This window comes from Podospora pseudoanserina, chromosome 1, assembly GCF_035222485.1.
Source record: "Podospora pseudoanserina strain CBS 124.78 chromosome 1, whole genome shotgun sequence".
Lineage (NCBI taxonomy): Eukaryota > Fungi > Ascomycota > Sordariomycetes > Sordariales > Podosporaceae > Podospora > Podospora pseudoanserina.
The window spans coordinates 5,002,559-5,023,946 of record NC_085920.1 but is presented as its reverse complement, the minus strand read 5'-3'; the positions used below and the strand labels follow the sequence as shown (position 1 = coordinate 5,023,946).

General features: G+C 39.9%; 4 protein-coding genes and 1 non-coding gene across 5 annotated transcripts; 1 reads left to right on the top strand and 4 right to left on the bottom strand.

Annotated features, from left to right (window-relative positions):
- Positions 1 to 11,644: 11,644 nt before the first annotated feature.
- Positions 11,645 to 12,615, top strand: NIT8 (Molybdopterin synthase catalytic subunit; the record flags this gene model as incomplete). The annotated part of the gene is made up of 3 exons (XM_062942540.1): positions 11,645 to 11,892; positions 11,949 to 12,441; positions 12,463 to 12,615. The coding sequence occupies exons 2-3, from the start codon at positions 12,094 to 12,096 to the stop codon at positions 12,613 to 12,615; spliced, it is 501 nt and encodes a 166-aa protein (XP_062805670.1). The 5' UTR covers positions 11,645 to 11,892; positions 11,949 to 12,093.
- Positions 12,616 to 12,682: 67 nt separating this feature from the next.
- Positions 12,683 to 15,781, bottom strand: QC764_112850 (uncharacterized protein; the record flags this gene model as incomplete). The annotated part of the gene is made up of 4 exons (XM_062942541.1): positions 12,683 to 14,572; positions 14,625 to 15,071; positions 15,130 to 15,423; positions 15,518 to 15,781. The coding sequence occupies 4 exons, from the start codon at positions 15,779 to 15,781 to the stop codon at positions 13,169 to 13,171; spliced, it is 2,409 nt and encodes an 802-aa protein (XP_062805669.1). The 3' UTR covers positions 12,683 to 13,168.
- Positions 15,782 to 17,170: 1,389 nt separating this feature from the next.
- On the bottom strand, positions 17,171 to 17,693 carry QC764_0016680 (uncharacterized protein; the record flags this gene model as incomplete). The annotated part of the gene is made up of 3 exons (XM_062939994.1): positions 17,631 to 17,693; positions 17,495 to 17,529; positions 17,171 to 17,332 (listed from the first exon to the last, which is right to left on the bottom strand). The coding sequence occupies exons 1-3, from the start codon at positions 17,680 to 17,682 to the stop codon at positions 17,171 to 17,173; spliced, it is 249 nt and encodes an 82-aa protein (XP_062805668.1). The 5' UTR covers positions 17,683 to 17,693.
- A 1,568-nt stretch (positions 17,694 to 19,261) lies between these two features.
- On the bottom strand, positions 19,262 to 19,352 carry QC764_0016670. The gene has a single exon. It is a non-coding gene; the product is annotated as a tRNA-Pro (tRNA).
- Positions 19,353 to 19,490: 138 nt separating this feature from the next.
- QC764_0016660 (uncharacterized protein) lies at positions 19,491 to 21,226 on the bottom strand (the record flags this gene model as incomplete). Its single annotated transcript, XM_062939993.1, has 3 exons — positions 19,491 to 20,776; positions 20,832 to 21,050; positions 21,174 to 21,226. 3 exons carry the CDS (start codon positions 21,224 to 21,226, stop codon positions 19,636 to 19,638), a joined length of 1,413 nt encoding a protein of 470 aa, XP_062805667.1. The 3' UTR covers positions 19,491 to 19,635.
- Between the last annotated feature and the right edge of the window lie 162 nt (positions 21,227 to 21,388).

Sequence of the window (21,388 nt, the reverse complement as noted above, 5' to 3'; positions counted from 1 at the left end):
ATTATACCTAAGTATATTTATTATAAAGAAAATAGCCTTTAATATATAGTTTCCTCTCGGTAGGACCGGTGCCTCCTATATATTAAATCGAGTCGCTCCTACTGCGATATCTATAGTATAAACCGTAAGTTTTTATTTAGGCTATCTTACTCCCTCTTACTAATCCCGTAGTCCGCCCTTTTATTAAAGAGAAAGAGCGTTTAAATACTAAGAAGTAAGTTACCTTAAATAAGCTTTTTCGTCTCGAGGCGTAGTCGCGCGCCTTTAAGGTTCGAGCTTTTACTACTTTTCGTCGTAAATCTCGACTTCTCGAGGAGGAAGAAGGGGAGTCTTCCGCGCGGCCTGCTACCCCGTATAGCCCGCCGGCAGTAAATATCTCCGCTATCCTTTCTTCCACCACTACTCTTTTTTTTAACTTTTCTTTCCTGGATCCCTCCCTAGGCCTTAACTAGCTTCCGGACCTTTCTTTAGACTTTAATATTACTGGTCTTTCCTTTCTAATTACGCTAGATACCGCTAATAGCGCGCCTTTTACTTCCTATAGTATTTAAGGCGCGTAATACTATTTATATTTCGCTTTCCTTATACCTTTTAACTTTATAGTATAATATATAATACGTTAGTTATTACGTTAAAAGCGTAAGTTCGATTCTTATTAAGGTTCTATATTTAGAAAAACCCGATAGGGCTTTTCTAAATATATTTTAAGTTTTAGTCGGTCCTGATATCGTTAATAGAATTCTTTTTATTTATTTAGGTAATTAAAATATATTTATAGTTCCTACGAGTTATTTATAGCCGAATATCCTAACTAATTAACTAAATACTTTAATTAACCTCTATTAAACTATAAATCTAATATCTTTTTTATATTATATTTTTCTTTTTTATTTTCCGCTATTACTTATATTAGCTTTACTTATGTATAATACGGGTTTTAAAAGTAAAATATAAAAGGTATATAATTATAAATATATTATATTAAGTAGCTTTAATTCGAATACCGTTTTTAATATTTTTCTTTTAACTTTAAATAGTTTTACTTTCCTATAATCTAACTTTTTTACTAAGTCTTTTAATACGTAAAATATATATAAAAAGGAATACTATATCCCCTCCTTTAAAGTAAGGTCCCTCGAGCCTTTTAATATTATAATATTTTTATATTCTTTCCTTTATAAACTTTAGTTTTTACTTAAATTTATTATAAAGTATATATATTTTATTTACTTTAACCTTAGCCTTAAGTACCTTAACCGTAGGTCTTTATTATAAATCTACTTTATAACCGAAATTTATAAAAAATAATATAGCTTTAATCGTTTTAATTAACGATATATTATATATTAATTATACCGTAAATAATAATTTAACTTAATCGTCTTACTCGAAATTAATATAATTCCGTAAATACTATTTTATAATTTAGTTAAGCCGTTCCGTTTAACTATTTATTTAAGGGTAATAAGCCAAAGATACTTTACTTATTACCCTTAACCTTATTATTAACGCTCTTTAAAACTTCGATATAAATTTAATATTATAATCCGTAATAAACTCCTTTAGCTATATATATATTAATATAATATACCGTAATACTATATTCGCTAACTATTTTACCGATTAAGTCTCTTTATAAAGTAATAAATATATTTATTTAGTAAGCCTATTAATTACCGTTAATATATTATTATACTTAACGCCGGTTACCGTATCCTTAGACTTTAATAATTTAGTAATAAAGTTTATTATAATTAAATTCTATAGCCGTTTTACTACCGGTAATAGCTTTAAAAATCTATAAAGCTTATACCTCGTAATCTTTATTCTTTTATACGTATAATATAATTAAATAGTTTCTTTAACGTCGTCCTTAATCTTTAACTAATTAAAGTATTACTTAATCTTTTTTATAGTTTTAGTAATACTTATATATCCTCCGAACTTTAATATATAAATCTCTATTACTAGTGCCGTCCTATTACCTAGCCTCGCGTACGCTTAATTTTTATATTATAGTTTTCCTTAACTATCTTTTTAAATACCTTATAGCTTTAGCTTTTCCTATTAATATTACTTTATAATATCGTTACTTAATTTCCTTTAGTACTTACTAAAAATAACCTTTTTACGATATATTATATAATACTTCATTTACGGCTATAATAAATACTTAAAAGTATTATTTAGCGCCTCTTTAAATAATAATAGTAATTTCTTAAGTATATCTTTATAGTAATTAGTTTATTAGTTAAATATATTTATTTTAGCGTTCTCCGAGTCTTTCTTATAATTAATTTAGAAATTAAATTCCGAAAGGAACTTTAATTATTATATTTACCGCGCGTTAAAGACCTTCGTAATAATAAAGTACCGTAAATTCTTATAATCCGTATAGATTTATACTTTATATTTAATATCGCTAAAGTATAGCCTTTACTCCTTAAACGTTTCGATAATAATAAGTAATTCTTTATTATAAATTAAATAGTTTTAAGATATTTCTTTAAGTTTCTTTAAAAAGAAAGTTATTAGGTATAGCTTACCGTTATCGTTTTACTACCTTAATTATTTACCGATCGTATAGTTTAATATATTTACCTTAACCTCGAACGGTCGATTAGGGTTTAGTAATTTAAGTATTAGGTCCTTTAAAATAACTTTTTTTAGCTCTTAAAAGGCCTACTTTTCTTTTTTCCCTTACCGGAACTCTATATCTTTCTTAATTAAGTAATTAAATAGCTTTATAATACTTATATAGCCCCGAATAAATATCCGATAAAAATTTATAAACCTTAAGAATTCCCTAACGTATATCTATAATTATAACGTAAGTTAATCCTTAATTACTATAATTTTCCTTAATTCTATATAAACCTTACTTAGCGATATTAAATATCCTAAATATATTATTTTCTATACGTAAAACTCGCTTTTTTCTTTATTAATTAAAAGTCTAGCTTTATATAGCGCGTCGAATATCTCTCGTATATACCGCTTATACTTCTTTAAAGTACGTAAATAAATAAAAACGTTATTAAAATAATATATTATTATTTTATCGACGTACTTTCGTATTATATAATTAACGAGAAATTAGAATATCGTAAGTATATTAGTTAGCCTAAATAGTATTATAAGATACTCGAAATAACTATAGGGTATACGAAACGCTATTTTCTATTTATCTCCTTCTTTAATCTATATATAGGCGTACCCGATAGGTATATTTAAGTATATAAAGTATCGCGCTTTTATTAATTAACTCCGTAACTTAAATATTAATAATAGCGGGTAACTATTTTTTACCGTTTTATTATTTAGTTAGCGGTAATCTATATATAGTTATAAGCTACCGTTCTTTTTTAGTACGAAGAATATAGAGTATCCTATTAGCGATATAAACTCCTTAATATATCTTTTTTTTAAATTCTTATTTAAGTATTTCTATAGCTCCTTATTTTATTTATCGTTAATATAATAAACTTTAAATATCCTATTAGCGATATAAACTCCTTAATATATTTTTTTTTAAATTCTTATTTAAGTATTTCTATAGCTCCTTATTTTATTTATCGTTAATATAATAAACTTTAAATAACCGTAATTTAGTTTTTTCTTTTAATTTAATTTTATAGTTCTACGATCCTCGCTTTAGAAGCCCCTTTAAATATTTAACCGTAAAGGCTAGATATCCTTAATATTCTACCGGTACTACCTTTTTTTTACCTTTATTTATATTATTATAATAAACGTATTTATTAACCTCCGATATTTTTACTAACGTTGTTAATCCTATTTCTTCGATTTTATTACCTATATCGATAAAGTATATTATTACTTCCTATAGTCCTTACGGTAGTACTATAAAGGATACTTATCCTATACTTTACTTTATATATATTCCTAATCTTTTATCGTTAATTAAATACTTTTAAAACTTTTTTAATCGTAAATAGTTACTATCCCTCTAATCGATATCTAGATTATAATCTTTATACTATAGTTACCTTAAGATTATATCCTTCGAAGGTCCTATATTTATAATATCGAATATAATTAATATTATTTTTTCTTTAACTATAATATTTAAAGGTAGTATTTTCCTATAGACCTTTTACGTAGAAAATAGTTTTTATATAACGATTTATTCTTTTTTTTTCTTTTATAATATACGGGCTTAATATATAAATTATAGTAAAATTAAATTTATTTTTATATTACCGTTTATTAATATTATTATTTAAAGATTTTTTTAATACGTAGTAACTTAAAGGCGTTTATCTTTCTTACTTTCTCCCTATATAGTAACGACTTTATTAACGAGCGTTAAATTATTATTTTATATCTTTACCTTACGCCGATACTTTCGAAAATACCGTTTGTAGTCCGTTAGAGGTTAACGGCCTCCGCGAAGGGCCGCGAATCGTTTTTTAAACGGTTATATTATTTAAGAGTGTCCTCTTATTTCAGGTTATTTAGTAATATAAAGTTTTTTAATTATACCCGCCTAATTTCTTTTTATTTTCTATCTTTAATATTCTTTTGTATTTACGTTCGATAATAGTTTTTCTACTTAATTTTAAACGTTTTAGCTTAATAATATCGTTTAACTTTCTTTCGTAAATATATAATGTAGTTTAGGCTTAAGTACTATCCTAATATTATTTCCTTCTACGAGCGTATATTATTATTTATATTTTAACCGTTTATATATTCGACGTAGTACCTCGTATATTTTAATATAATCTATATAACTTAAAGGCTATCCTTTAATTTAACCGGGTTTTAAACCTTTTATAAAATATAGTCGTTTAGGTCCTTTTATTAGGCCTTTTCTTATCGGGCTATAGTCCTTTTAACTAGCTATAGCTTACCCTCCTTACTTACTTTATATACCAGTTAATAGCTATATAGTAACTTACTTTAATAATACTCCGTATATTTATATATAATATACTAAAACTAAAGTACTTTCCGATATTCCGGATACTTAAGGTAAAGTTATACCGTATTTCCCTTATAGGGTATATACTATATAGGTATTAATATATCTTTTAATAATTTTACGATCCTAATACTAATTACTTTCTTACCTTTTTAATATTTTTTTTAACTTTTATATAAAAGCTTTATAGGCTATAATATATTTTATAAAATAGTAATTCCGTATTTACTATATTACTTTTCTAGTATCGTTTACTTAATAGGTCCTTACGTAAGACCCTTATTTTTAGCGACTTCTTTAATAACTTCCGTAACGATTTATATTAGTTAATCCTATAATACTTATATTTAAAGATTTCCTTTTTTATATTTTGCTTTTAGCCTTTTTAGGGTTTCCTTTACTTTCTAGAACTTTATATTTTTTTATTTAGTATATTAGTTAAAGTTTTCTTCGGAGTTTACTGCTTTACTTAATTAATATTTAATAATTATTACCTTTATAACCCTCGGTCCTTTCGATATAGTAATTAATATAATTTCCTTTTTCTATTTAAGCCGTTTAAATACCCTATAATCTTTCTTAAAGTATTTTACTTTACCGTAATTAAAATATTTAAAGTTATCTTTACTTTAGCCCCGGCCTTACGGCTTTTACTATTATATAGTATCGATATTTATTAATTTTAAATATATAGTGCCGGAGTAATTAATATTAAAATATTTCTATTTATATTTATCGTTAAAACGGTTATTATTAAAGTATCCTTTATAGTTATTATCGTAAATACCTTTACTATAGTTTTTTTTCTCTATACGACGCTCGAATTACTAGTCGTTAATTTATATAACTATAACGATATATTTATCGATAGTATCGGGCCTCGATTTTTTATATAATTTATTCTTTATTTTTTCCTTAAGGCTATAGTAGAAAAGCTATATTAATCTTTTATCGTTAATAGTATTATATAGGCTATCGATTTTAAATTAAACCGTATAGTTTACCGTTAAACGTGTTTAACGTAAGTTTAAGAGCCTCCCCTATACACGCCTTACCTTATTATACTTCTTAAATATCTCTTTAAGTTTAACTTTAAAAGTACGGTAGCTTTTAAAATACTTTATAATAATTTTCTTTTAGTCCTCCCGCTCCTACTTATAGTAATCGTTAAGGATAAGCTCGAACTATACAAAAGCCCTATCTTTAAACCTAATAGTTACGAAAATTATTTTTAATTCTTTATTAATAAATTAGTTTAGGTATTAATAAAAATAGGTTTTAAACTAAATTAAAAACCCTTTAAGCTTTACCTTCTTTCCTTTATAACGCTCCGGTACCGGGAACTTAATAGTCGACTTAAATATAGTCGAGATAGCGAAAATCTATTTCCGGGTTTACTAAGCTTCGTCCTTAAGTTCTTTAAGACGTTTAATAACCTACTTTACGGTAGAAGGTATATATCTAGAAGGTCCCTCGGCGCTTAGGCTAAGCGAAACGCTTTCTATCTAAATATTTTTAAGTCTGGTTATAGTAATAAAAAGATACTTTTAACTTATTCGTAATAGAGTTAAAGTAAGTATATAACGTATAACGAACCCCTATTTAGAACCTCTAAAAGGGATACTAATTAAAGTACTTTTAAATAATCTTAGTTCGGTATAACTAAATAATATATAATAATAGTTTATCTTTATTATAATAGTCTAAATACTAACGATTATAACTTATATTATGTATTACGGAACTATCTATTTACGCTAGCCAGTTCCTCCGTATATATAGACCTTAAGACCCTAAAGTACTCGTCGTACTATACCTTCGATCACCTCGAGTATCTTACATCCTGCAGCGTGCTCGTCGTGCTATGCCTTCGATCACCCCGAGCATCTTGCATCCTGCAGAGTGCTCGTGGGTCTTGGCGCTATAGCACTCTCTAGCCGGCCCAATTAGCTGTCTCCTGACTTCCCTACTGATTGGCTGGGGACGTCCTACGCCCCACATACTACGCGGCCTGCCGTTGGGTTAACTGTGACATATATAAATAAATTAAAACCTTATTAGAATAATATATTATTATTTTATTAAGGTAGTTTAATATAATATAATTAATAAAAGATTAAAACGTTATAAATATATTAATTCATTTAAATAATATTATAAAATATTTAAAATTATTATAGGGTATACGAAATACTACTTTCTATTTATTTCTTTAATCCGTATATAAGCGTACCCGATAAATATATTTAAACGTATAAAGTATTATACCCCTATTAGTTAATTCCGTAATTTAAATATTAACAATAATAAATAATTATTTTCTACCGTTTCGTATTTAATTAACGATAATTTATATATGTTAAAATACAGCTTTTATTTGTGGATTTTACAGTGTATCTGAGCCCTGTATATTACAGGGCCTCAGAGGCAATACGATGGCTTGAATCAGCAGTGTTTAGGGACTGCGGTTGCCGGAGCGGAGGCTCGGCCTCCGGAAGCAATCCGAGGTCCCGGAAGGCCGAGCGCTAAAGCCGGTGCCCTGCAGTGGTCAAACGGTAGCGGCAACGTGGCCTGCAGTGGTCAAACGGTAGCAGCAACGTGGCCTGCAGTGGTCAAACGGTAGCGGCAACGTAGCCTGTAACCTTATATTTAGATAGCGCACTTGGCGGGCGTTCGGGCCCGGGAAACGCGCGTTTAGACCCGGGAACGGAATTACCCTCGGGGAGCAAGTAATAGGCCGATGGCCTATAAGACCTCTGCCTCACACCCTATCCACTGTGGTATTTTTTAGTCTATAAGGTTCAATCAATATACTGGTTCACCACACTCATCAGTGCCTCACAAGCCTATGTTACAGTGATTCTCTTCTATATATTACAGGGCGCCGCCCCTGTAATCCTCCTTCCTTCAGTGCCACGGTAACTGTCGAATGCTGCAGTCAAAGTCTTCTTCGCTCTCAGTGTACTGCGCCGATAGCTATTTAAGCCTATATTTACAGGCCTCAATAGCACTTACTTCAACAATATATAATATTGTTTAGGCTTAAGTACTATTTTAATATTATTTTCTTTTATAAATATATATTATTATTGATATTTTAACTGTTTATATATTCGATATAGTATTTTATATACTTTAATACAATCTATATAACCTAAAAGCTATCCTTTAGTTTTATTAGGTCTTAAACTTTTTATAAAATATAATTATTTAAATCCTTTTATTAAGCTTTTTCCTATCGAACTATAGTTTTTTTAATTAATTATAATTTACCTTCTTTACTTACTTTACGTACCGGCTAATAACTGTATAGCGATTTACTTTAATAATACTTTATATATTTACATATAATATATTAAAATTAAAGTATTTTCCAATACTTCAGATACTTAAAATAAAGCTATACCGTATCTCCCTTATAAGGTATATATTATATAGGTATTAATATATCCTTTAGTAATTTCGCGATTCCGATATTAACGACCTTTTTACTTTTCTAATACTTTTTCTAACTTTTATATAAAAGCTTTATAAGCTATAATATATTTTATAAAATAATTCTATATTTACTATATTATTTTTTTAATATCGTTTATTTAATAGGTCCTTACGCGAGACCTTTACCTTTAACGATTTCTATAATATTTTATATTAATTAATCCTATAATATTTATATTTAAAAATCTCCTTTTTCATACTTTACTTTTAACCTTTTTAATACTTTTTTTACTTTCTAGAACTCTATATTTTTTATCCGGTATATTAATTAAAGTTTTTTTCGGAGCTTATCGCTTTACTTTACTAATACCCGATAGTTACTACCTCTATAACCTTCGGTCCCTTCAATATAATAATTAATACGATCTCTTTTTTTTATCCGAGCTCTTTAGGCGCCTTATAGTTTTGTTTTAAAGTATTTTACTTTACTATAATTAAAATACTTAAAATTATTTCTATTTTAATTCCGGCCTTATAGCCTTTATTACTATATAGTATCGACGTTTATCGGTCCTAAATATATAATACCGGAGTAATTAATATTAAAATATTTTTATTTATACTTATCGTTAAAATAATTATTATTAAAGTATCTCTTATAGTTATTACCGTAGATCCCTCTACCCTAACTTATCTTTTCTATACGATACTCGAACTACCGATCGTTAATCTATATAGTTATAGTAATATATTTATCGATAGTATCGAGCCTCGACTCTTTATTGGTTTGGGGTGCGGCCACAGGCCTAAGGGTTTGAGTAAGGAAGTGGGGCTCTCGGAGTATTCGGGGGTTCAGGGGTCATGTATATAAGCGGTCTGCTTCGGACATTCTATTTTAGACAGGACATCGACTTTTATTTCTTCATATTTTTGTGCCTTGCACGCGTGCAGGCAATTCTGGCCCTCTGATCAGGCCGATCAGGTGCTTATTATGTGGCCTGCGAGCCCATAGAGTCTTTTCTTTGTCCTACGTAGAGTGCGGCCTGCGAGCGAGTCACTGTCACGCAGGTGTGTTCATTCAGAAACCCTGTTGAGGGTATATTTGTGGTGTTGTGGTTGGTTTGTGTGTTTTCTCACCATTTCATTATATAATTTATCTTTTATTTTTTTTAAAGCTATAATAAAAAAATTATATTAATCCTTTATCGTTAATAATATTACGTAGGTTATTAATTTTAAACTAAATTACGTAATTAACCGTTAAACGTATTTAATATAAGCTTAAAAGCTTTCTTTATATATACTTTACTTTATCGTACTTTTTAAATACCTTTTTAAGCTTAACTTTAAAGGTATAATAGTTCTCGAAATATTCTATAACAATCTTTTTCTAATCCTTTAGCTTTTACTTATAATAATCGTCGAGGATAGGCTCGAACTATACGAGATCCCTATCTTTAAGCTTAATAACCGTAAAGATTACCTTTAACTTTTTATTAATAAATTAATTTAAATATTAATGAAAATAGGTTTTAAATTAAATTAAAAACCTTTTAAGCTTTACCTTTTCTCCTCTATAGCGCTTTAGTACTAGGAACTTAATAGTCGATTTAAACGTAATCAAAATAATAAAAATCTAATCCCGGATCTATTAAATCTCGTCTTTAAGTTCCTTAAAACGTTTAATAACTTACTTTACGGTAAAAGGTATAGGTTTGGTAGAAGGTCCCTTGGCGCCTGGGCTAGACGGGACGCCTCCTATCTAAACGTTTTTAAGTCCGGCTATAATAGTAAAAAAACGCCTTTAACTTATCCGTAATAAAGTTAAAGTAAATATATAATATATAACAAACCTCTATCTAAAAATTCTAGAAGGAATACTAGTTAAAGGCACTTCTAAATAATCCTAGTTCGGTATAGCTAAATAGTATATAATAATAGCTTATCTTAATTATAATAGTCTAAATATTAACGCTTATAACTTATATTGCAGACTACGGAACTATCTATCTATACTAGCCAGTTCCTTCGTATATATATAGACCTTAAAACCCTAAAGTGCTCGTCGTACTATGCCCTTGATCACTCCTAGCACATTATATCCTGTAGAGTGCTCGTCGTGCTATGCTTTCGATTACCCTAAGCATCTTGCATCCTGCAGAGTGCTCGTGGGCCTTGGCGCTATAGCACTCTCTGGCCAGCCCCAATTGGCTATCTCCTGACTTTCCTAATGATTAGCTGGGGACGTCCTGCGCCCCACATACTGCGCGGCCTGCCGTTGGGTTAACTGTGACAAATAAGCACTTCCGCAGTATGTAATATAAGTTATAATCGTTAGTATCTAAACTATTGTAATTAAGACAAGCTATTTATTGTGCATTGTTTAGCTGCACCGAACTAATTATGAGAAGTTACTTTTAACTCGTATCCTTTTCAAAGGTTCTAGACAGGGGTTCGTTATAGGAGCGCAACGCGTATAGCCAATCGCTAGTAGAACCAATTAGGATGGGAGTAGCCTCGCTTGTAGAATTATTAATAAGAATTAATATTTTAGGAGACTACTAGGTTTATATATACGGAGGAACTAGCTAGTATAGATAGATAATTCCGCAGTATATAATTATAAGTCACAATCGTTAGTATCTAGACTATTGTAATTAAGACAAGCTATTTATTATATACTGTTTAGCTGTACCGAATTAGTATTGTTTAGAAGTGCCTTTAACTCGTATCCCTTTCAGAGGTTTTGGATAGGAGTTCGTCACACCGTCGCTCTAGTTTTACTAGTTCTAGCGACCTCGCTTTTTCTAAACTATAATAAAAGTCCAGTACAATAATATTAACGTAAATAAAACCGATATTTCCGAGTTTATTTTTTTAAAGGTAAATCCGCAATTTTATTAACTTAATTAACGTAGTTATAGTCATTATAATTAAAATAATGCAGAATTAATAAAAAGATATCACTTTATCCTACAAGATATATCCCGAGAATTAGAAATATAAAATTAAAGAGTTTTAGGTAGGAAAACACGCGGTTCCTATACACGCGTTTATAAAAAGGTACATTAAAAGATAGGGCCTGTAGTAGTTATACTTTAGGTCACCACACGAGCCACAGATTTTTAGCCTTTGCCCGTGTCAAAGGGATGCAGTCGCAGGAAACACCGAGTCGCAAGCTTACCTGGAGCGCGTGCGTTGGTGGCTAGAGCGCTGGCAGTCTGCAGCAGCCGTTAGTAACCGAAGATATTCCGGTTATCTAATCTTATCGACAGTGGGCTAGCATCGCGGGGCCACAGTGTCGGCTCACCGTTGATAAGCACGGTGTTGAGGGGGCCACTTACAGACGAAAGACAGAGATGGTGTGGTTGATGAGGCAATAAGAAGTTTGAAGCAGCACAGCAGTTCCAAGTCCACAAAAAATACATTTGCACTCGATTTGCGAGGCCCATCATTGAGTAGTCGCCGATGACCCTCTGCCTCCACGGTGTGGCCCATTACAGCTGGTGGGTGCTTGATGAAGTTGATATCAATGAAAAAACTGCTAACTTGCAAGAGCCAGACAATGCTTTTATAAACCCATTTTACACTCCATCTTCAATATTTCTCGGTGAAACGATACACGCCCAACCAGACCTGAGCAACACTGCCCCCTGAACCCCTGACTTTTGTCCTCCCCTCACACAACCACGAGCAGTGCACCAACGATGACAACCCAAGATCAAGTCAACCCCCCACCCCCAGAGGGAGAATCCTCCATCTCCCTCCCGGGAATCTACGTCTCCCTCACCGACTTCCCCCTCGACATCCTCTCAATAATGGACAAAGTCCGTAGCCCAGAAGCGGGCGCCATCGTCACCTTTGCCGGCACGACAAGAAACAACTTCGCCTCCAAACCCGTCACCTCCCTAACCTACACCTCGTACCGCCCCCTAGCCCTCCAAACCCTCTCCTTCATCGCCTCTTCGCTTCTGACCAAGCACGCCCTAAAAGGAATCGCCATCGTCCATCGCCTGGGCACAGTCCCCATAGGCGAGGAGAGTATCCTCATCGCGGTGAGCTCTGCCCATCGGAAGGCTGCGTGGCTCGCGGGCGAGGAGGCGCTGGAGGAGTGCAAGGAGAAGGTGGAGGTTTGGAAACGGGAGGAGTTTAAGGATGGGGGGGTTTGGAGGGCTAATAGGGATGGGCATCAGGGGGCGGAGGTGAAGGAGGGGAGCAAGGGCGAGTAAAAGGGAAGAGGGTTTGCATGTTGGGATTTGGCTTGTAATGATGCTTAGCTATCTGGCAGTGAGCAGGTTATGGGATAGGATGTATTTTTGAGCCTTTCAACTATGGTCTCTAATTTTACGTATCTACGTTTGAAACACCTATCGTCGTAGAGTGATATCGAAGGTTTTAGGGAAACTTGACACTCGCAAACAGGGCACAACAAACCCGCAAAGTCCCTTGACCGACAACTATCTCATTTTTGACATCCCAATAGACAGCTACAAATGACACATGACTTGATCCTCTCCATATCAACTCCCCCCCAAACCCCTTAAATCAACAGAGAGACAAAATCCCCCCAAGACCATTGCTCGCTTGCTCGCTCGCTTATTTTCATCCAAAAATAACCATCAAACCACAAGTGAACAAAACCAAGTCCAACACATGCCATATAGTAAAGACTTTCCGAACTGAAAATCAATCAAAACCGGTAAACTCCCCCCCAAAAAAAAATCCAACTCCCTAAACTCCTCCCATTTGACCCCCTATTTGCCCCTGTACCCTCACTCCCGACTATGGCCATACACTCGGCCCAAATGTCTCCCCCTTCGGTACAACCTTTTGTATCGACTTCGCCGTCATATCCAAAGTAGCCAACACGGCCGTGTTTCCAAACCACTTCGGCGCATCCGTCTCGCTCAGATAGAGCGCAAAGAAAATCACCAACGTTGACACAATCAACCCGCAGTCCAGCGCCGACGAAGTGACATAGTTGTACTGCAACCACCAACCTGTCTTCTTCCTCCTGATAAGATAGTTGAAGGCCGTCCCCACGATGCCCCAGCAGTAGTAGATATACACCGTCGCGGGTGGCAGCCAGCCTGATCCACCGAAAATAAGCGGCATGTTGACGTACCGCCAGAGGGATCTCGGATATCGGCGGGCGAAGAACCAGGTGATGATGGGAGCAATGGCACCGACGAGCCAGAACCACTGGAGAGAGCTGTAAAGCGCTGTGCCAGAAAACATGCGCGCCGGACCAATAGCGCCCCATACTATGGAAGCGGTATAAAAGACGCGAGCGCTTGGGCAGTTCCAATGGTGAATTTGATCTTCGGAGCAGATGTCGGGGATCGTGTCCAGGGCCCAGTTCATGACGGCGATTTGAACAATGGCGGACCATATCGATGCGATGAGCTGCGACCAGAACATGGTTCGGGGAGGGACCTTCATGTAATGACCTAGTTTCATATCCTGGACAAAGTAAAGCGCCTGTGACATGCACAAGTAACCATAGTTCTTGAACATCATCATGGCGAGCGGGCGACCGGGGAGCATGTAACCGATGATGAACTCGGTCAAGACGTTGAGGCCGAGTTGAATGTTGGTGATAGCCTGGACGATGCCGATGGGGATCGTCCAGACAAGTGGGATGAGCATGCAGATGATGTAAGCCCACCAGGGGAAGTTGGTGTCCCAGGCCTCGACCACGGCAAAAGACATGCCGAGCATGATGACGAAGAGCACAACGTACCACCAGTCCGGAGCGTCCTTGTACTTCTTCATGAGCCTCATGTGAATGTCGTCCTCTTGTTGCCGGGCCAGCCTCCATTGCGACATGATTTCGCGGCCGTGGTACAAGGCGACGTGTGTGATGACGGCAGCAACCGCGGCGAACGAAAGCCCGTAGGCGAGCGCGAATTGCGTAGGGAGATAAAGCGGGGAGTAGGCCATGTATTTGGCCTCGTCGAACTGCAGGTCAGCTCCTAAAATCTTGGAAACGTTGTAAATATTGCCGGTGTTATCGTAAGCGTGGGCGTTTTGAACCGGCAGGAACTCCGAGTACCACATGCCCGAGTAATGGATCCCGATGGACACAAAAACGAAGAAAACCGTGACCCCGCCGATGACATTGGCGATGGCGTGAAATGGGGGAATAAGCGGTGACATGAGATAGCCGGAAATTATGCTCCAATCCTAAACAAGTGTCAGCCAAAGACGGCGTGTGAAAGCAAACAGGGAGGCCTACCAGAGTGATGGGGAACAGTCCATAACCGCTATATCCACCAAACAGCTGGTTGACCACAACATTCTCCGGCCAGATCCAGGTGATCCAGCAGAACCATGACAAGCCCTGGAAGAGATAGCCTGGGAACCAGTACCACAAAAACGAGCCACCGAACACGATCATGAACCACTTGTATCTGCTGATGCTCCAGCCGTTCGTCACTGTCGGATCGGATGGGCTGTGGTCATGAAGAGTGTAAAATAGGGCGCAGTTGACGAGATCGGTCGGCCAAATCATGGCGGCGGGCCACACCAGGAACCTCCTTGCCAAACCAGCCAGTCCATAACCCGTGCAAAGTGTCGTGATGCCGAATAGCATTTGCCATAGCCAGCCAAAGTTCTGGCCGTACCACATACGCTGTGCAATGATCACATCAGTAGCATACAAAGCGCCACCTCCATACGCAGCCTGTGTACACGTTAGCGTCTGGAACATCCAGAAATGGGAAAAACCATCAACAACGCACATTTGACATGACCACAATGATGACATGCTCCTTAAAGTTGAAAGGTCCTGGCCTGAGGTTGAACTTGAGCCCCCATACATTCCACACACGGTCCGGGAACACATAATCCCAGCAGAGACCCAATGGGTAGGCGATGAGTTGGATGACAAATGTCGTGAGCATGATGCTCGGGTTTCGTAGCGACAGCAGCATATTGACGGCGGAGCCAATCGTACACAAAAGCATCCCAATGACCCATGCTCGCACCGTATTCGCAGGCATCTCGACATCGAAGTTTCGTACCGTGGCTCGTACCTTGATAAGAGGACAAATGTTAGAACGACCATCCCCTCATTTCACAACCTCCAACACCTCTTGCGCCGGCCATATTTCTAGGGTGGCTTCTCACTTCTGGATATGGAGAGTTGTCCTCATTCAAGACCTGCTCAATTTCCGCCCCCTTCTCGGCATTTTGCTGGTTCAAGATGATGGCGATATCCACCTCCTCCAGCTCGTCCAACGGCAGGTTTGGATCCAGTCGGTGCATCTTCTCAAAATGCTTCAGCGACGCCAGCCCACTCGAGTCCCCCTCCAACGACCCGTCAACACTTGGCAGTTGCTCCTCCTCATCACGCCGCCGTCGAAGAATGCCACTCAAAAATATCGAGGCCATTTTGGTTCTGTCTCAATCCACACTGCCTTCCTTCAAAGATTCCCTTGGTTGAGCGGAGCGAGTATCGGCCGCTCCGTTGCTCCCGGCGCGACAGGGCCGGAGAAGCAAGAAAGGGTGTAATCGACGCGCCCAGTGGTGTGTCGTCGGGGCCGTCACGCAAAATAGCAACGTTTTGGTGTTGTAGGGAGAAGAAAAAAAGAGAAAACAAGGTCAATGGCGCGAGCGCAGCTAAGACAGGGGGATGGATTAATGTATATTGAAACTGGACATGGCTGCCTCGTGCTTCAATGCGCAGATCACTGGCTCACTGATCAGTGAAGAAGCGGGGCCCGGGGTTCACACAGGCGAGACAGAGCCAGCGACGAACGGGGCAGCGGGCGACAGCGCAGGAATGGAGAAGTGGTGGTGTCGGAAGGGGAGAAGGTGGTGGGGAAGAAAACGGTGGATTCTCTGCAGCAGCCAGCGTCGGCGACATGGAGTGCACTGGGCCAAGGGCAAACACTGGTTCGGCTGGGCGACGTCTCGGCGGGCCTGGAGGAGCAGGACCATGGGAGGGTCAGGTCAACTCACTAGCGGGTGAAAATGAAGGAGGGGCTGCTTCTGGAAGCACAGGAAGCACACAAGCCGTCGACCACAGCGACCCCCAGCGACTGCTGACCTGCCTAAATTGGCCTGATGGCTGGTTTGATGGGTTGAGCTCCCGGCGATGTGACAGGGATCGAGGCGGGGGCCCCAGCATTGCCTAGAGACCTGGAGACTGCTTGCGTGAAGCTATTCCTTGATCCATCCCGTCGCGATGAGATAACACTAATGCGCGCCCTGATGCATGGAAGCGATGGTCGGCTTCGAAAGAAGGAGAGAAGAAGCAAAAAGCATTGGTGATAGCTGCCGCAGGGCTGGGCTGGGTGTGCCAGGCCTGAGGTGTCCGAAGCGGAAGGCCGAATCAACTCACAAGCGATGTCGCACTGACGGTCTTTTTTCATGCCTCCAATATCAAATGCTCTGGCATCGGGATTGGGGACCACTTGAGGCCCATGTGGGATGATGGGCTAGAAAAGAATCAGTAAGGGAAAACGGGGTGCAAAACGGCACGGTAGGCTCGACGGGGAACTTGCCACTCGTTTTCCTGATGGGCGGCGATGCATCCAAGAGACCTCGGCCAATGGCGACATCTCTTTGCCCTGTGTTTAATATCGGCGACCCATGATGCTTCTTATCTCCCGCCTTGGCCCGTGGCATGATGGTCTGAAACGGCGAATTTGGGTCTAGGAAATGCATTATTTCCAACATTCTCGATCGGGATTCGCGGGGGTATGACTAGTGTACAAATCAAAGACAAAGATGGCGATATTGTAGAAGCTTGCAAGCCTGGAAAAAGTACGGATATGCCTACAAACTCGCCATCACGAGCCACCCACCGGCCATCTCGCTCCTTCTCAACTTCTTTGCGGGGCGGGAACAACAGCCGGCCGGGGTTGCAACATCCGTCCCAAGACCGACTTGACTGCCAGGTGCACCTCCGTTTCCATTGGCCAAGTCTTCGATCCGGACCTGAATTCGTCAAATGGGTTTGAAGCCCGCAATCGCTTAGAGTTTTTGTGGTTAGCAGCGCCCGTTTCCATCTGACTAAGCCCACTCTGCTCTCACATTCAACCCCCACCTTTTCATCTTCACCATCTCACCCACGATTTGCACCTTTCGGAGTTTACGTACAGGTGTGGCTTCGGTGCATGATACTGCTCTCAAGCCTATCTCAAGCAATGTTCTTTTTAGCGCCTCTGTCTAGTCAGTTGTCATGAATATCGTTCTTCTTAGCAGCGGAAACACATCCTTATCGGTTTACACTTACTTGGCCGTGGATCGAGACACTCACTACCAGGCCAGCGAGTGTTCAACAACATAGGGCGCAATTCATGACCGCATTTCCATTCTACTTCGCCGGCACGGTTTCCCCACGTTCCATGGTCCAACCCATGCCGAGCACAAGACCTTGAATCCTCCAGAGACACCTAAGATCGGGGAAGCTGCAGCTAATGCCATATCCATACCACGCCGAACGATCATTTTTGGCGAATAGAAAACCTTGGAGCTTTCCGTACATGGCGCAGCCGCAGGGGGGGGGGTTGGGGGGCCATCGGTAGGATTGGCTGCAGAGCCTGCAGAAGAATGATACTCTTCTTCGTCCCATTCTCCCCGCTGCTCGGTGTCGCATTTGGCTCTGGTTGCCGCTGTCACGACTCATACACAAAATCTCATGGGCAGAAAACACCAGCTGAGCATCCCGTTTAGCACTTTCGGTCCGAGCCTTGTCCCAAAGCTGAAGGGGTCTTGAACCAGGCAATGTTTATCTTTCAACCCAGATTCCAGGCACCATGTTTTGCAACCATCAGATAACGTATTGGTTCTTGGCATCGTCGAGATAGTTGTCGTACTCGGAGCAAGGAACACTCGGGCCTCGTCTCGAAACTCTTCATCATGGATGGATGCAGGCACGACGCAAGCACGGCAGAGGGGGGATAGGAAGATTATCCTCTGCACGACTCCAACCGAACAACCGAACCTCCCAAGACGCCGGGTTTTGACCTGTGGGTTGGGATAGTCTGGCCACCACCACCACCTCAACCACCGATATCGCCACGATTCCTCGCCATCCGTTCCCGAGCCTCGACTTGCCCAAGAACTCATTCCCCAAGTTCCAGCCCTCTGGCCCCCCTCCTCCGCAATGTCTCTCTCTTTTTCTCCATTCCGTTTCTTATGCTGGCTGCAGAACGGGACGTCCATTCCTAACCAAAATAGCATCCAATAGATTACACATCATTGGTCCCGGCTATATACACACATATTAAACCGGTACCACCACCACACACACACATTCAGCTCAAGAGACACATACCGCCAGACTGACTTTTTTTTGCAAGCGTGGCTGCATAGCACAGCATGAAGGCCGATACAGACCTAGAACGACGAACCCGAAAATGTAGGTCTCGGCTTTTGTCTTGATGTGTGTGTGTGTGTGTCACCACGTTGGAAACCCGAGTGGTCGTTTCCTCGGCTATGGCACTGAGAGGCTGTATCTCCTGGGACACACAGGCATATGCTAGCTAAGAATTCAAAGGCCTGCCTACTATGAGGGCTTATCTTTGCTCACAGCCCCACGTAGAGTGATAGTACTATTTTGGCGCCTGAGGGAAGCACATGAAGCACTGCGAAGTGGATGGCAATATATTCTCGCCAACGTCAAGCAGAGGTCACACACCTCCATCAAGGTTGAGAGTGTAAACAGTTTACTGCTGCTTCCTTTAGAGGGTGTCGTGACCATACTCCCCACGTAGACCGAGCTAGCTGTTGGCTGTTTGCCTTTCTACATAACCACAGGGCCATACATACATAGATAAAAAGATAGCCTTTCAGTTATCGGCAAAAAAGATAGCCTCACTACTTTGAGTAGTGTTGCAGGTGAGTCGCGAGAGAGAAAAATATGGGGCCACCCGGGGATTGAACCCGGGACCTCTCGCAAGCAATGCTATAGGGTGAACCCTAAGCGAGAATCATACCACTAGACCAGCGGCCCTTGTAATTGGTTGTTACGAGATAGTCGACATAGAATTTAATATATTTGGAATTAGAATGCTTTCACTCCTCGACTGGATGAACAGAGATCTGCTGACAGAAGATAAGCCCTCACACCCAGTCTGTATATTTCCATGAAGTTTAAACAGGACAAAATTTGCCATACGTTTGTTACCCACTCATGCTTGACCCCCATTCAGGAAAATACACTTCTTCAAGATCACGCTCGACACAATGATCTCATTCATCATCTCATTCAAGGTATTTATCCCATCAACACACATCTACTCATCAACCCACCCCTCATTCCTCAACGCCCACTTCACCGCCTCCGCAACGTTTGGCTTCACCACATCCGCCTTCCTCACATCCCCATCCTTAAAGTTCATCCTCGTCGCATCAAACACCCCCGTCTCCACCAACAAGCTCACCCACTCCGTCCCATACTTCCCCTTCCCATCATAGTCGTTCGCCCCAGCAATATCACTCTCAGGATTATCCCCCACCATGTAAATCCTCTTCAAACCCCCCTCAATCTCCCCCTCCTTGTACCCCTTCGCCCTCAACCACCCCCCCCGATGCCTCACCAGCATCTCCTCCGCATACTCATACGTCTCCCTATGCGGCTTCCCAAAGCACGTCCGTACCAGCTCCTTCTTCCCTTCCGTAACCTCCTTCCAAATCCCCACCAACGCATGCTGAAACGCCCCCTGCCCAAACCGCGGAAGGTGATACTTGGCCGCCCAGATCAGATCCGAGTTGCTAAAAAACAGCTTCGGCTGGCCATCCCCCTGCCACCGTCCCTTATTGTTCTCCTCCGAATACGTGCCCACATACCCCTGCTTCGACTGCAACAAGTCCATAAACACCTGCACATCCAACGCCCAATCCCTCGGGTCATTCAACACAAACATTGCCTCAACCTTTAAATGATCCTCCAACTTCCCCTCTCTTTCCTCCTGCTCAGTATCCCTCACCATCCCCTTCGTCCCTTGATGATGCTCCCCGGCTTCCTTCCTCGGCCTCCAGATTGGCTTCGGCAAATCCCTCCCCACCTTCCCCCGGACGGTATCAAAAGGAAACACCTCGGGCGCCGCCCTGAAGATGTCCACCGGCGTGACCACACTCCTGAACCCATACCTCTTCATGATCTCCCTGCACTTCTCGTAGTCACTCCCCGTCACCAAGATGGTCTTGTCCCGGTACACTGGCAACAGCTCCTGAAACGGGGTGTGAGACTGGCAGAAATTCTCAGTTGTCATGTGGCTGCCCAGCTTCTCGTTCAGCTCCGCCACGCGGTCGGCCTCGAACTTGCCGCCGCCGTTGGTGAGGAGGATGAATGGGATGTGGTAGTAGTCCAGCAGCGCGAGGGTCTGGGCCGCGCCGGCGAGAGGGGCTTTTTCGTGGAGGAGGACGCCGTCGATGCTGGGATTATCATCAGTATAAGAGACCAGGTCGGGGGTGGGAAGAAAGGGCTTACTCAAAGGCAAAGGCAAAGGAAGGGGCCTCCCATTCTGATGGGGTGGCAGAGTCAGGTCTGGTCCATCTTTTGCCTATTGAGGATGAAGGCTTGGAGAAGGTGTCATCTCTGAAGCCTCTGGTGGTGACGAGCCATGGTGGTTGTGGTGGTGGGCGGAATAGTGAGGGGCTAGTTTTTCTGTTGTTGATGAGAGCGGCGGTGCTGGTTCTTGAGAGGGTGCTGCTGAGGAGGAGGAGAATGTCAGTTGCTTTCATCTTGAAGGAATTGAGTTCCCGTTTTCAAATCCGAACAGAAACCCCAGGGAGTTGGAAATGAAGGGGGAAAAAAAGAGCGTATATATACCGGCAACTCAACACACCAGGCCGTATGAGTAGCCTCAGTGACGACGCCCCCATCTTTACTCTGATCAACGGCTTTTCCACGCGGGGTCTTGGGAGATCTTATGCCTAGCCGCCCGTACTCTTATACGACCGCACCCCTTGTGACAGTATGCGTGTCGCGTGGTAGAAATTGAGTTCTCAAGCAGCTGGTTCAATGACAACGTCAAAGGTGTCGGC